This window comes from Callithrix jacchus, chromosome 11 (genome assembly GCF_049354715.1).
Source record: "Callithrix jacchus isolate 240 chromosome 11, calJac240_pri, whole genome shotgun sequence".
Taxonomy (NCBI): Eukaryota; Metazoa; Chordata; class Mammalia; order Primates; family Cebidae; genus Callithrix; species Callithrix jacchus.
In genome coordinates, this window is record NC_133512.1 from 28,386,416 (window position 1) to 28,400,501 (window position 14,086).

At 43.6% G+C, this 14,086-nt stretch overlaps 3 protein-coding genes across 4 annotated transcripts in view; 1 reads left to right on the top strand and 2 right to left on the bottom strand.

Annotated features, from left to right (window-relative positions):
* Nucleotides 1-11,979, bottom strand: part of WIPF3 (WAS/WASL interacting protein family member 3) — a 109,210-nt gene extending 97,231 nt beyond the window's left edge. For both annotated transcript variants that reach the window (XM_035253530.3, XM_035253529.3), the window contains exon 1: nt 11,841-11,979. The gene's annotated coding sequence lies outside the window, so the exon portion shown is untranslated. The remainder of the gene's footprint in view (nt 1-11,840) is intronic.
* LOC144578229 (uncharacterized) overlaps nt 6,800-14,086 on the top strand; it is an 83,032-nt gene continuing 75,745 nt past the window's right edge. The window contains exons 1-6 of the mRNA XM_078341978.1: nt 6,800-6,829; nt 7,110-7,230; nt 8,816-8,880; nt 10,435-10,542; nt 10,893-11,164; nt 11,465-12,762. Coding sequence (XP_078198104.1) covers nt 6,800-6,829; nt 7,110-7,230; nt 8,816-8,880; nt 10,435-10,542; nt 10,893-11,164; nt 11,465-12,287 — 1,419 coding nt within the window. The 3' untranslated portion in view covers nt 12,288-12,762. The remainder of the gene's footprint in view (nt 6,830-7,109; nt 7,231-8,815; nt 8,881-10,434; nt 10,543-10,892; nt 11,165-11,464; nt 12,763-14,086) is intronic.
* The window catches only part of LOC144578230 (thymosin beta-4-like), a 62,903-nt gene continuing 61,197 nt past the window's right edge, over nt 12,381-14,086 (bottom strand). The window contains exons 2-3 of the mRNA XM_078341979.1: nt 12,454-12,524; nt 12,381-12,388 (exon numbers count right to left, since the gene is read on the bottom strand). Of these exons, the coding sequence (XP_078198105.1) occupies nt 12,381-12,388; nt 12,454-12,524 (79 nt within the window). The remainder of the gene's footprint in view (nt 12,389-12,453; nt 12,525-14,086) is intronic.

Below are 14,086 nucleotides of genomic sequence, written 5' to 3' on the forward strand. Positions count from 1 at the left end.
AGAAAAGAAGGAGGCTCAATTAACATGTTTTTCTTCCAAAAAATATGGCAACATACATGGAAAACCTAAAAGAATCCATAGGAAAATTATTTTATTTATTTATTTATTTATTTATTTATTTATTTATTTATGAGATTGAGTCTTGCTCTGTCTCCCAGGTTGGAGTGCAGTGGTGCGATTTTGGCTCACTACAACCTCCACTTCCAAGGTTTAAGCGATTCTCCTACTTTAGCCTCCTGAGTAGCTGGGACTACAGGCACGTGGCACCAAACCCAGCTAATTTTTGCATTTTTAATAGAGATGGGTTTTTGCCATGTTGGCCAGGCTGGTCTTGAACTCCTGAGCTCAGGGGATCCACCTGCCTTGGCCTCCCAAAGTATTAGGATTACAGGTGTGAGCCACTGTGTCTGGCAGAAAAATTATTTTAATTAATAGAATAATTCAAAAAGGAAGCTCTTCGAAACCAATAAACTCTAAAATGTATCCCTGTATATAAATAATAACTGCCAGAAAATATTGTGAGGAAATAACTGTGTTCACAGTAGCAACTTAAAAAAGTATACCTAAGCATAAACTTGACAAAATATGCGAAGACATGTAATAAAACTTCAAAACACCACTGAGAAACAGTGAAGACATGGAAAGACACATTTTAGTCTTGTGCAGGAAGACTAAATATCATACAAAAGTTGGCTTTCTCTATATTAATGTATGAATTTAAGGTGATCATAATGAAAATACTAACTTGTTTGCTTCTTATAACTATACAAGGTTATTTCAAAGTTTACATGGAAAAATAAAATCATTGGATTAAAAAAAACAAATAATAAGGCCACATTTATTAAAACCATTTGGTATTGCTATAGGAAGAATCAGTAATGATAATGGACCTGAGAGCCTGGAAATTGACCTAAGTATTTTTGGAAATTCTGGTTATTGTTTAAAAAAAAGAAAGACATTGGATATCAGGACTGGGGGATATTAATTATTCAACAAAAAGTATTGAGAAAATTGGGTAGTAATTTGGAAAAACATAAAGTTAGCTAACAATGTAAAGATGTCATACCTTATATTAAAATAAATTCCAAGGAATCAAATTTTTAATTTCTAAAAAAGGAAATTATAATCATACTAAACTTATGAGAGAAATTTAAAAATCTCCAAGTCAGAAAGACCTTTCTAAAATGGATAGAAGAAAAGGCCTTTTTTTCTGCAAAGCAATAAATACATATTTATGTACAAAAAACCACATTAAATAAAGCCCAAAGTCATGCTATAAATTGGAGGGAAATTAAATTACAATAAGTTCTATTATAAACTGGGGAAAATTACAGTAAAATAAAAATTACAGTAAAATGGTTGTTTTATCTTCTCTCTAAAGTGTTCCTACAAACCCACAGCAAAAATCAATAACCTGATAGAAAACACACAAATGGGCCTAAACAGTTCACAGATAAGAAAATACAAATGGGATTTGAACACATTCAAAGATGCTCAACCTTATTCCTAATGAGAAAATGCTACTCAAAACCACAATCAGATACCATTTTCACCTATCAAATTGGCTAAGATCAAAAGTTTGAAATATATACATATATATGTTGGAGAGAGTGCAGGGAATCAGACACATAATTATTGGTAGGAATATAAATCCATACAACTTCTGTGAAGGGTAATGGGCAACATTTAAAAATACACATTTTGACTCTAGGAATTTATCTTATTGATCTTTTTCGTGTGAGAAATAATGTGTATGGCAACAAAGATTGAAGCATTTTTTTAATAGGAAGAGGCTGGAAATAGGGTATATACCTGTCAACTGAAAACGAATTATTAAATTATGGTTCATACATTATACTCATATGCTAGGTACAAAGAATATGGCAGCCCAGCCCCATATGAATGATCTCCAGGTTGTATTACATGAAAAAAAAAAAAAAAAGCAGGCAGCAGGAAATGTATACAGAATGAGTATGCAGCTGGGCATGGTAGCTCACACCTGTAATCCCAGCACTTTGTAAAGAGGGGGCAGGAGGTTTACTTGAGGGCTAACATTCAAGACCAGCCTGGTCAACAAAGCAAGTCCCTACTTCTACCAAAAAAATAAAACAAAAAAAAATTAGATGGTATACCTGTAGTCCCAGCTACTCAGGAGGCTGAGGCTTGAACTCAGGAGTTGAAGGCTGTGATGAGGCATGATCAGGCAGGCCACTGCACTCCAGCTGGGCAAGAGAGAGAGTCTGTCTCTAAAAACATGATGATAATAATAATAAAAAGAAAGAGTATGCCTTTTCTCTGGAAGAATGCATAACTAGGAGGTCTGAGGTTAGAATACAGGAGATATTTTACAGTGTGCATCCTTTTTACACTTCTTGAAGTATCATATGCATTATTACTTCTTCAGAAAACCATTAATAAGCAAAAGTTCAAGATTACCACCTCAGAGAAACACTTTATTTGGGATAACTATGAAGAAGTATTTTTAAATATACCTGGAACTATCTGAATTAGATCTCTTTACACCTAAATGACAAATACAAAATAAGTAAAGAAAAAGATTAAAGTGGTCTTGACGATTTGGTCCAAATGAGCAGTTGATGGAGCCATCAAGAGCAAGACTCAGCACTGAGGGTGGGATCCGCTGTGCTGGCCCTGCACACAGACTTCCTGGGACAGCCAAAATCACTGCCACAGCCATCCACAAGTTAAAGGTGACTGGCCAAGTGCACTAGGAAAATAGGCAAGAGCAGAATAAAATAACTTTCCCCAAACCAGTCATAACCCCTACCATTTAATTCTTCTGTTATCACATGGTTAATGCACAAAAAGGAATGGTTTTAAGACATGATGCTGTATTAGACATGGATCATTTGTAAGTTGGTTCCAGCTGTAGCTGACCCTTGTCATTTATTACCTGTGAGAACACAAGCATGCTGGCGAGAAGGTGCACAGATCTGAAATAACACCTGGAGGCTCTGTTCCCCCAGAGCAAAATACTGCACTCCTAGATCCTACAGACAGGTATTCTGGCCCGTCCTTTTTAGACAGGTAATTCATATGGATACTGTCAAAATCAGTGCAGATCAAACAGCATCACTTAAAACTCACGGAGCATCCACGAGCCAGGAAAGACAAGAGGCATAAACCCATACTACTCTTTAGCCTTCCTTCTATGTCTGCAAGAAAAGTTCTAAAACCTCAGTACATACACATTTGGGTGAAGACCAGAAAAACAGCAACAAAGAGTTGAGCAAAAGCTTTTAAAATGTGGGGAAAGTGAATTTTAAACTCAGGAAAAATGGTTGCTTGCTTGTCTTGTCTTATTGTTGTTTTTCTTCTTTTGTCTCCTCTGACTGTGTATTTCCAAATATCCTGTCTTCAAGTTTGCTAAGCTTGTCTCTTTCTAGGTAGTGTCTTACCTATTTCTGAAACTACTTTACTTTTCCTCTGAATCACTGGAGAGAAGCATGACTGAAACAAATAATGTTGCACTGAAATGTTTAAACAAGTGTTAGAATAAATTAAAGCTTTAAGGGGCACTGGAAAACTAAAATCAATTTCTGTTATGAAAAGGAAGAAGAAAGTACACTTTTGCTTCTTTTTTTGTTTTGTTTTGTTTTGTTTTGTTTTGAGACGGAGTTTCGCTCTTGCTACCCAGGCTGGAGTGCAATGGCGCGATCTCGGCTCACCGCAACCTCCGCCTCCTGGGTTCAGGCAATTCTCCTGCCTCAGCCTCCCGAGTAGCTGAAGCTAATTTTTTGTATTTTTAGTAGAGAAGGGGTTTCACCATGTTGACCAGGATGGTCTCGATCTCTTGACCTCGTGATCCACCCACCTTGGCTTCCCAAAGTGCTGGGATTACAGGCGTGAGCCACCGTGCCCAGCCCACTTTTGCTTCTTTTCCTTGGTTCTACCATATGAGAGAAAAATGTCCCCTGCTTTCATAGGGCAGTAATAACTTTCATCAGTCACATAGGAAGGGGGCCAGTTTCATTTTTGACTACAACTTTTTTCTCTGGGCAGTCATGGTTGGTATTTTAATACTAATGTACATGGTTGGGAGGGTGCTTTGTTAAACAGTTCACTAAGAAAAACACTGAGCATATTCCCGACACTAGCACTTCTGATTATCACCTACATACGTATCTTTCATCCCCCAAAACAACTCTTCACTACAGATGTTATCATCCCCATTTCACAGATGAGGAAATGAAGGCTCAAAGATCTAATCACCCAAGATCAAATAGCTAGGATGTGACAAAATCAGATCAAACCCAAGTGAATTTGATCCCAAGCCTATGCGCTTTCCACAACTCCCCCGAGCCTTTGACAGGCACATCAGTCTCTGCACGTCCACGCAATGCAGCAAATATGCACTGCACTTCTTCTATCCATTAGGCACTAAGCTCGCCATGCAGCAAAACCATAAAGACGAGTAGCAGGTAATCAATAAATATTTGATGAATAATTAAATTCATAGCTACATGGTTCCTGCCCACGAATGCTAGCTTGTTACACTTATTGAGGGTTACTATGTATCCTCAATAAGAAAAGGAAAGGGAGAAGGCAGAAATGGAAAGGAATAAAAAAGTAATAATAAAGCACAGGGCATATAAGAAAACACAAAGTAAGTTCCAATATATGAGTAATCATAATAACTGTAAACATTCATTTTGGGAGGTGGAGGCAGATGGATCGCCTACCAAGGAGTTCGAGACCAGCCTGGCCAACATGGCAAAACCCCATCTCTACAAAAAATACAAAAATGAGCTGGGTGTCATAGCATGTGCCTGTAGACCCAGCTACCTGAAAGGCTAAGGTAAGAGAATCACCTGTGCCTAGGTGGTTGAGCCTGCAGTGAGCCATGATAGCACCACTGGACTCCAGTCTAGGTGACAGAGTGAAACCCTGTCTTAAAAAAAAAATTATCTTACCAAAAAGGCCACGTACTATAAGATTCCATTTATACGAAATGTCTATAGAAATAAAAAATAGATTAGTGTTGTCAAGGGTTGAGGGGAGGGAGATGAGAAGTGACTATCAACGGGTTTCTTCTTGGGGTGATGAAAATGTCTGGAATTAAATAATGGCGATGGTTGCACGACTGTGAAGATTTTAAAACTACTGAAATTGTGTATTTTAAAACGGTGAATCTTATGGTATGTGAATTATAGCTCAATAAAACAGATTTTTAAGAAAAAGAAACTGGTGTAGCATTATTAATATCAGGCAAAAAAGAATCCAGGGCAAAAAATATGAGTAGAAACATAAAGTAGTTTGGAAACATACATGAAAAGTTAATTACCTGTGCCATAATTTATGGACAAGTGAAATGTATAAGGAAGAAATGTTTGAGCCAGGCCTTCCATGATGAAGCAGGGGAGGGTATGAGCAGAGTTCTGCCCTGTGTGAGGTCATGGGGGCTGTGGCAGGGAGTTTACAGAGCCAGGCTGTCAAGAGCTGGGTTTTAGGGCTTTGTTTTGTAGGTTTTTAAAGAGAGAAAAGATGTTGTTAGACATCTGTGTTCTAAAAACAGCACCCTAAGGCTATATGTGGAAACTGAATTGTAGGGAGAGGGAAGAGCAAACAGGTATATCAATTTGGGGACCCACATGAGTGAGGATGGGTATTTATTTAAATCAGAGTACGTTACAGCAATGGGATAGAGCCAAGGAGGAAATCAGACTGAATGTCTGGGATTGGGGAAGAAGAAAGGGCCTGGCATGACCCCATGGGGTGGTCAAGACAATTTAGTGTCAAACAAGGAGATGGAGGAGAGAGTAGGAAGTGGTGGCCAATGAGCAGGGAGAAGAGACTTTAATTCGAGACATTCTGAGTTTGAGTTGCTTTTGGCAAATGGAAATTTAGATCTGAATTTCAGAGAAGAAGCAAGGCTGGCAATTTAGGAAATCTTTAGAGGCAGTTGGGTGCATTCCATTCTCTAACACTAATCCCATGAAGATCTAGAAAAGTACAACATTTAAAATTACTGAGTCACCTTCTGTAAATTCTAATTAAGTCAGAGACATGGCTAATAATGGAAGTCAGTCAGGTGGCTGATACTGCTAGCTGCCTACTCAGTAACCATTTCCTCTTCTTCCTCACAGCAGAACCCCTAATTTGAGTGATGGGGTTGCAATTTACCCAGCTAAAAATATTTGATTTATTAGACTCTTATATATTTAGAGCAACTCTGTGACACTGTTCTGGCCAATGAGATGTAGGTGGAAGTCCTAGGGAGTGCATCACTTGCTGAATAAAAAGGTGACACCTCCCTAATAGAAGGACATTAATTCTTTTATCTACTTGCACCTTCCTTTTTTTCTTGCCTAGACTGCAGATAGAAGCCTAGAGATACCACAGACATATTGTCACCATGAGGCAACCAGATTTAGAATGGCGTCCTATAGGCTAAGTGTGGTGAAGCAGGAAGATGGATGGAGACTGGTCTCAGATAGCTTCTGCACAGGCCCTAGACTGACTTTCTTGGTAGTCTAATTCCGCAAGACAAACAAATGTGTTTAAGCCAGATTCGGATGTGTGCACTGGCTTTGTTTTGTTTGCTTTGGCAGCTGATACCATTCACATCTGGATATACATATGGGAGTGGGGGAGCTAAAAAGATGTGACCACTATTATTTCAACAATGAAAATAAGATATCATTTGTGCTTTCTAGCACTGGAATTTTCCTTTTCCCAAATAGGTGATAATAATTTGCAGCTAAAGGGAAATTATGGACTGCCAGTATTAAGAAAATTCATGAATATGTAATCATCTGTTAATGAGCCTATGTGCACAATGCCATTTTTTGGACTTTTCCTGGATGAGGTAAACTGCTGTGACTCATTTAAATGGCTTCAGCCAGATCCAAAGTTCTTAAAGATGAGTTCGTTCACTACCTGACTCTCACAAGAATTACAATCTTTGGAAGGAAGACTCTTTTGGCTCTTCCAGGCACTCAGTAAACATAGCTAAGAATACAGAATGTCCCTGAACCACAGTTTTTTTGGCCCTGCAAAGAGCTTTTTACTGAGCTCTGTGGGATTATATCTCCAGAACTGCAGTCAGGAAAGTTATCGGAAACACTTCCTTTTGCCTTTTACCATAGCACTTCCATTGTCTTCACGGCAAAGATGATGTTGAAGACTTAGGTCTCTATGGCAACAGTGAATGCACTGAAGATCTGCCAGGAGAAAGTTATCCAGGGTTTCAGGACCAGGAAAAGCTGTGTAACTGATCTCTTTTTATCTCATGGTCACTGTGGATTAAGTAACTATTTACGTTTTCTTTTTTGTTTTGGCCACTGGGAAGCTCTGACAAATTTTTACTCCTACCTCTGAAAACTATCCACACCTAATCATCTATTCTGCTTCTGTAAACGGCCTCTGACTTTATCTCACTTTCTAACCAGGGTGCTCCCTTGACCTCAGTTTCATTATCTCTTGATTTTATGTTGTTTACTATCTATTTTTGTAAACTCTTTGAACACTTTGTGGAACGCGGATCACTTAAGGCAAACAATTTTTAAAAACCTATAGTTCCAATTCCTCAGGAGGCTGAGGTGGGAGGATCACTTGAGCCTAGGATTTGGAGGTAGTGGTGAGCTGTGATCAAACCACTGCGGTCCAGCTTGGGCAAAAGAGCAAGACCCTGTCTCAAACACACAAACAAACAAAAAACAAAATAAACTTATCTTATTAGCCTTAAATATGAGATAAATACTATTATTATCCTCATTCTGTAGACAAGAAAACAAAAAGAGAGAGAGTAGGTAATTTGCCCAAGATCATATAGTACATAATTGATGCATGCAAGATTCATGCAAAATAGTCCAGGTATTCTGACTTACATAAGTTATACAAAAGAAGAAATAATTCGTTAAAGAGGCAGAGGCTTTCTGATCTTATAGGCTGAGCCCTAAAGGAGATACTTATTGTAAATTTCATCCATACAATTATGCCTGATGAGCCATATCAACAAAAGGGAATGAGACAGTGAAAGCTCAAACAACAGATAAAACAAAACAAATAATTGGCTTTTGATCTTAGAACATCCTTCCAGATATTCATTCATTCATTCACTCACACAATTACGCATTCATCCATTTACAGTCATTTATTCTTTGGAATGGGGCAGGTGCTGGGAATGGAGATGAAGTGAACACAGCTCCTGCCTTCCAGGAGCTCAGGTGCAATAAGAGAGAGTCAGGTAGGTTGGGGACCCCTTGGGGTTATAAGTGAACTGAGAAAAGACCACAGCAAGGTGCGACATGATCATTCTGACAGTAAGCCAGCCTTTGGCCTCTGTCTCTCCTTAGATAACGAAGTAAGAAGAATCAGCTCCCTATAGAGCTGTTGTAGCGATGCCTTACATATAAAGCTCCTAGCCTAGCCCCGGCCAGGGCTAGCTAGCCATTAGCTCTTAAGGAACAGTGGATGGCAACATGAGCACCTTGCTCAGATGCATACATGCACTCACACTGACTCACGTTCTCAGAAATTCAAGTGCTGAGGCTGACTACGGCCTCCTCCTAGCTAACCAGGAGCTGACTCTCAGTCCATGGGCAGGCCTGGCAGTCTCTCCTGGATGCCACCAACCTAGATGTGGTGTTAGCTGGAATATGCCACCCACATAGGATGAATATTCCTTCAAGATACACTTGAAAATCTTCCTCCACAGTGCCTGGCCCACATAATGCCCGCTGGGCATTTCTGTCACACTCACTCTGCTTTAGTTTATCTCTTTGGCACTTGAACACCACAGTTCACTACACAATTCCCCTGCTGCCTAACGGTTGGGCTCCCTCTTGAACAGGTCTCAGGAAAGATCCAGTTAGAATTGCAAAGGGAGAGTTTCAAGCGCACTACCGGCTGAAGCCAGTGAGAGAACACATGTGCTGCCCAGGCCCAGCATAGGCTGGGGAAAGGCATGTCTCCAGTTTTCTACAGTGGCTAAAAAAAAACAAGCAATTAATCATTTTCTCACCAACTCTAACTCATATTTAATAGTTCCCCATCGAAGTTTGTTTTGTCATACTGTCGGCAAAGTCAGTCAAACATTACGATTCTTTTCTAAATATTCCAGCAGCCAGATGGCAGAAGCACTACTGTGACAAGGCACAACTTGCCTAAAGATAACTTTGTGATGCAGATCCATGCTCATGGCACTGGGCGGAGGGGACTTGCCCAGAGATCTTCCTAAATTGCTCCCCTTAACCCAGGTTCCCTACACCAAAACTTCCTAAGACAAACATTCAACTCTCCAATTTGGAACTCGCCAATAAAACAAACACATTTCTACCTCTTTAACTTCTGAATATTAGGCAGAAGTATAAAAAAATTGCTAGAAAACCACACATTAGGACAAAATTCTCAGGATTTCTCTGTAGATTTAATGCTACTGTATCCTAATGTTTTAAATATTTCTGCACCAAAGTCCAAATATATTAAATATTTATAACATGTTTACTGGAAAACACATTTCCTTCTTTTTGCTATTTGTGTAGGTTTTTAAAAAATTCAACATTAATAAACATATTTATAAATTCGAGAACGTAAAAAAGTTGACCATGCCTCCCTGGTGAAAATTCTATGTTTCCCTCTAGAGTTAATCACATTTTGTTTTCTTGGGTCTTTTCTAGGTCATATTCTTTATTCTTTGTGTATGTGTTTGAGTGACTGCAAACTCACAACCTGTACTATATGGTTTCTGAACAATAAGTCTCCTAAAAACAGTGTTGCCAGGCTAGACCAGCTGGTTTCCCCTGTTCTTATAACTGTATGTTCTTAGACACACACACACTTCCTCCATTCCTTCTGCTGCTGGCTAACTGCAATCTGTGACACAGTGTCACGTTCACAATTACATGAAAACAGAGACTCCTAAAAGGAACAAAAAGGGGGCAATGGCAGGAACCCAGCCTACAAGTCTCTGTCATCCAGACCGCTCTGCCCCATTCAGGTGGCCACAAATTGCCTGTAGAAGGTTGCCTGTCTAGCATGTGAATTCTGTGTATTACCCTGACTATATAATTCAACCTCTGTGATTTTTTATTCTCTCACCTGGAAAAAAGGCACAATAACAATATCTCTGTTAAAGAACTGCTGCGAATCACAGGAGGTGATACACGATACACGTAAAGGCATCTGCAGTGTTTGTTTCATTTCCAGTTACTTCTTAACTTTCTTTTGCTCCCTGCCTCCTGACCTGCCACTTCTTTTCTAATTTGGTTTTTGTGGTTTTTAAATGTATCTCTAAAATGCATTAGCTGGAAAATTGCAGCAATCTGTGTGTTACCATAATGAGTGGACTTTAGCATTACATTTTTATTTACTTTTTCACTGAGGCGGAATTGACCTAAGTCAAGTGTGCAAGACTCAACGGTATAACTTCAGTAATTTTTCTATGTGTACACCTGTGTGGCCACGCCTTAGGTCAAGGTGAGAAGCATCCCAGAAGCCTTCCTCGTGTCCTGTCCAGGCATTGACCTGGAGTTTATCTCCTTGCAAGGCCCCGGAAGAATCTCTCTTCTGACCTTTTCCGTAATGATAAAGTTAAAAAAAAAAATTAAAGGGAGGCAGGAGTCCCAATGATAACTATTAATGCTGGCCACAAGAAATGCACTCTCAGTCCTTCCTCTGAAGTGAGAAAAGGTTCTGGAAAGGAGGAAGTGGAGGGGCAGACACCTTATAATATATTACACAGGTCATGCTAAACAAGGCCCTCATTTACAGCCAAGGACCCGAGGCACAGATGCGAAGGGACAGACTAACTTCCTGCTATAGAGTAACTTTCCTCCCCAGTGCAGCCAGTTACAAAGCACCCTGAGTGTCAGGGATCGGCCAGACTGTCCCAAGGCACCTGGAACTGCTCTCCCAACCTTTCCTTGCAGAACATCTTTCCAGGGGGAGGCGCACACACTGTCCCCACGCCGTCCCGGCGCCCGCCACGGGCACACCTACGCGGCTGGCACTGCCACCCTCCAAAGGCACTGTTCCTGAGAGCCGGTGCCTGGCTACCCACGGGGGCCCGGGCCGCCCTCCTCCAGGTCCAGGGCCGGGTACCGGTCCTGCCTGCCACCTCCAGGGAATGCGTGTCAGGAGCCAGGGGAAATCGGCTCTGCCACCTACCTCCCACCCCCCACCCCCAAACCTCCAAAGGACCGTAAACCCATCTGTGGCCAAATTGCATTTCTGGAGCACAGTCTGACTACTGACGCCAGGGGCTTGGAGATGAGTACCAGGAGGGGCGTCCAGAGACCTGCGCTCTGTCTACACGAGTTGTGTGACCTTGGACAAGTCACTTCACATCTCTGGAGTTGGTTTCCTCACTAGGGGGCTCCTTCTGTATCCCCCAGGCCACCTCCCGTTCTGCAATTTCCTAGTTCTCCTTTACTCCGCCCCGGCTCTTCCCGCGACAGCCCCCTCCCCAGCGAGACCCCAGCCTTTTGTTCTGGGGGTGAAGCGGAGAAGAGACAGCGTCGCGAAGGACCAGGCCGAGGCGGCCTTGGCGCCAGGGGCTGCTCACCGAAGAGTCTGGTCCGGGGAAGTCATCAGACAACCCCTCGGTGACCTCTCTCCCCACCCCGCGGTGCGGTTCCGGCCCGGCCCGGGAGGCGCGGCAGGGAGCGGGTGGGGGGCGTGAGCGCCGCGCAGCACATCGACGACCTCCCGGGCCCGGGACTGCAGCCCAGCTGGGGTACCCCGGCCCTCCCACGCGCGCAGGATTCCTGTCCCGGGCCTGGCCACTCCGCTCCGGGACCGGCCAGGGCAGCAGCCGCGACACTGCCGGTTCCTTCCACCCTCGGGCACCGACCCACACCCGCGCGGGGAGCCGCTACCTGCAGGTGGCGAGCCGGGGGCTGGACTGGACTCGAGCTCCGGCAGACGTCTTCGACTCTGGGCTCCGTCCCGCAGCTCCCCTGCTCCAGGCGGCGCCGCTACCGCCGAGCTGTGCTCCGTGCTGCGCTCGGTGCGCTCGGCTTGTTCCCCGGCCGCCAGCTCTGGTGCTGCCGGGACGCGGAGGCGGGGCCGTCGCCCCCACCTGCTCGCAGGCTCCTGCCTGGGAGCCGCGGCCGCCCCGCGGCAGGAACACGGCCAGGGCGGGCGGGGACGCCCTGGGACCCTGGAGGCGGGTTCCTAGTTGCAGGGCGCGCCTCTCAGGTACAGAGTCCCAAGTCTCGGCTGAGGGGAGACCGGGGCCTAAGGCTGTAATTCTCCAGATAGGAAATGTGCGGGTGACGCACGGCCCAGTCAGCACAGCCACTGTGGGGACACGCCACTCTTGAATTTATTCCAAAATGTTGAGCCCTCACTAAGCTCCAGGCGGCGTCATTAGCCGTGGGGACTAGAGAACAAGATTACCTCCTGCCCTCGTGGAGTTAACAGTCTAGAAAAAGAAAACGACAAATGGGCGATTGGAACACAACCAAGCGGAGGCGGTCAGAGACTTACTGAGCGTGGCACAGAGGGTCACCTGATCCAGACCTGGGGTAGGGGGCAGGTCAGGGGTGCTTCTTGAGGAGCTGACGTCGACGAGAAGAACTGAAGAGTTAGCGTGAATTACCCGGGTGTTGAGAGAATTATCCGGGTAGCCTGGGGAGGTAGATCGAAGTCCCAGGTGAAGCCCGAGGGAGGAGAAAGCTGACTGAAAACTGAAATATGGCCTCGCGCGGTGGCTCACGACTGTAATCCCAGCACTTCGGGAGGGCGAGGCGAGCGGATCACTTGAGGTCAGGAGTTCGACCAGCCAGGCCAGACATGGTGAGTTGTCTTCCCAATTGCCAACGCATTCTTCCCTTTTTCCTTAGTGACAGAACCCAGGATTGTGATTGATTCGAGACAACAAAAAATACAAAAATTAGCCGAGTGTGGTGGCGCCCTCTAGTCCTAGCTACTCGGGAGGCCGAGGTGGAAGGATCGCTTGAGCCCGGGAGGCCAAAGTTGCAATGAACCACTGCACTCCAGCCTGGGCGACAGAGTGAGACCCTTTCTCAGCAAAACGAAACAAAACAAACAAACAAAAACAAACCTGAAATAAGCTTGAGGTTTGAAGAAAACCTTGCTCCTGTCACACTTTGTGTTCAGGCCCTTGGAGAATGCAGAAAGTTTGTCTGAGGCTGAATGCATTTCTGGAGGTGCTGTGATCGTTTGGTGAGGATTCTGTATTTCCCATATCATAGGCACTCCTGCTAGTGGAGGAGCTAAGCAGGTACACGTGGACTGTTCACTCAGCCTCCATATTTGAATACCTGCCATGAACCAGACACTCTGCAGGGCCTTAGGGCAAGGTCTCTAACTAAAGGAGCTGCTGGTCTGGAGAAGAGGAGAAACCTGCACTCAGCGCTCTGCTGAGGCCTGTGTGAAAGGCTGGGGACCCAGGTGAGGGAGCAGTTAATGCCAGCATGGAAGACCTCAGACATGGGTTACGACCTGTCTTCAGGTTCAGGTTCTGTAGCTGCTGCAGTCAAAGTATGTTCCCCAAGCAGCCCTTAGCTGATCTCTTAATTACTCAAGTTTGTAGCTGGGCAATGTGTCGGCTTATGTTTATAGCAAGGATTCATAATACACTTTTGATGTCTTTCACTCCAGTGTCGTCAAAAACATGGTTTTCTCTTTTGATTTAGGTGAAGAAGGGTATATGTGTAGCAAGTGGGAGCTGATGAAGCACTTCCTTTCCACCTGTTTGAGCTATATTCCTCCTTTAGAATCATAGTAGATGAGCACAGGCATGAAACCTGAAGAACAATTCTCCAACATAAAATTCATAAATCCTCTTACGTGGGTGGTTGTTACTAAAACAAAAACAAAACCCAAAACCCCAAAACATGACCCAGCCACGCTCCTTCTCTGGACCTCCAGGGCTCAAGCTCACTAAATAAATAACCACTAGTGTTCTCATTCAAAAAGGAAGAAAAGTCAAACCGGAGAAGACATTGACATGGGCCTGGAGAGTTCCCATTAGCTCTGCTGAGCAGCTCAAGCATGAGCCAGTTGAATGGAAAGCCTGTTATTTATCTTAAAAGACGGATAGGTGCTGGATTGGATCAAAGAATTTGTTTTTGTTTTCTTTGAGACGGAGTTTCGC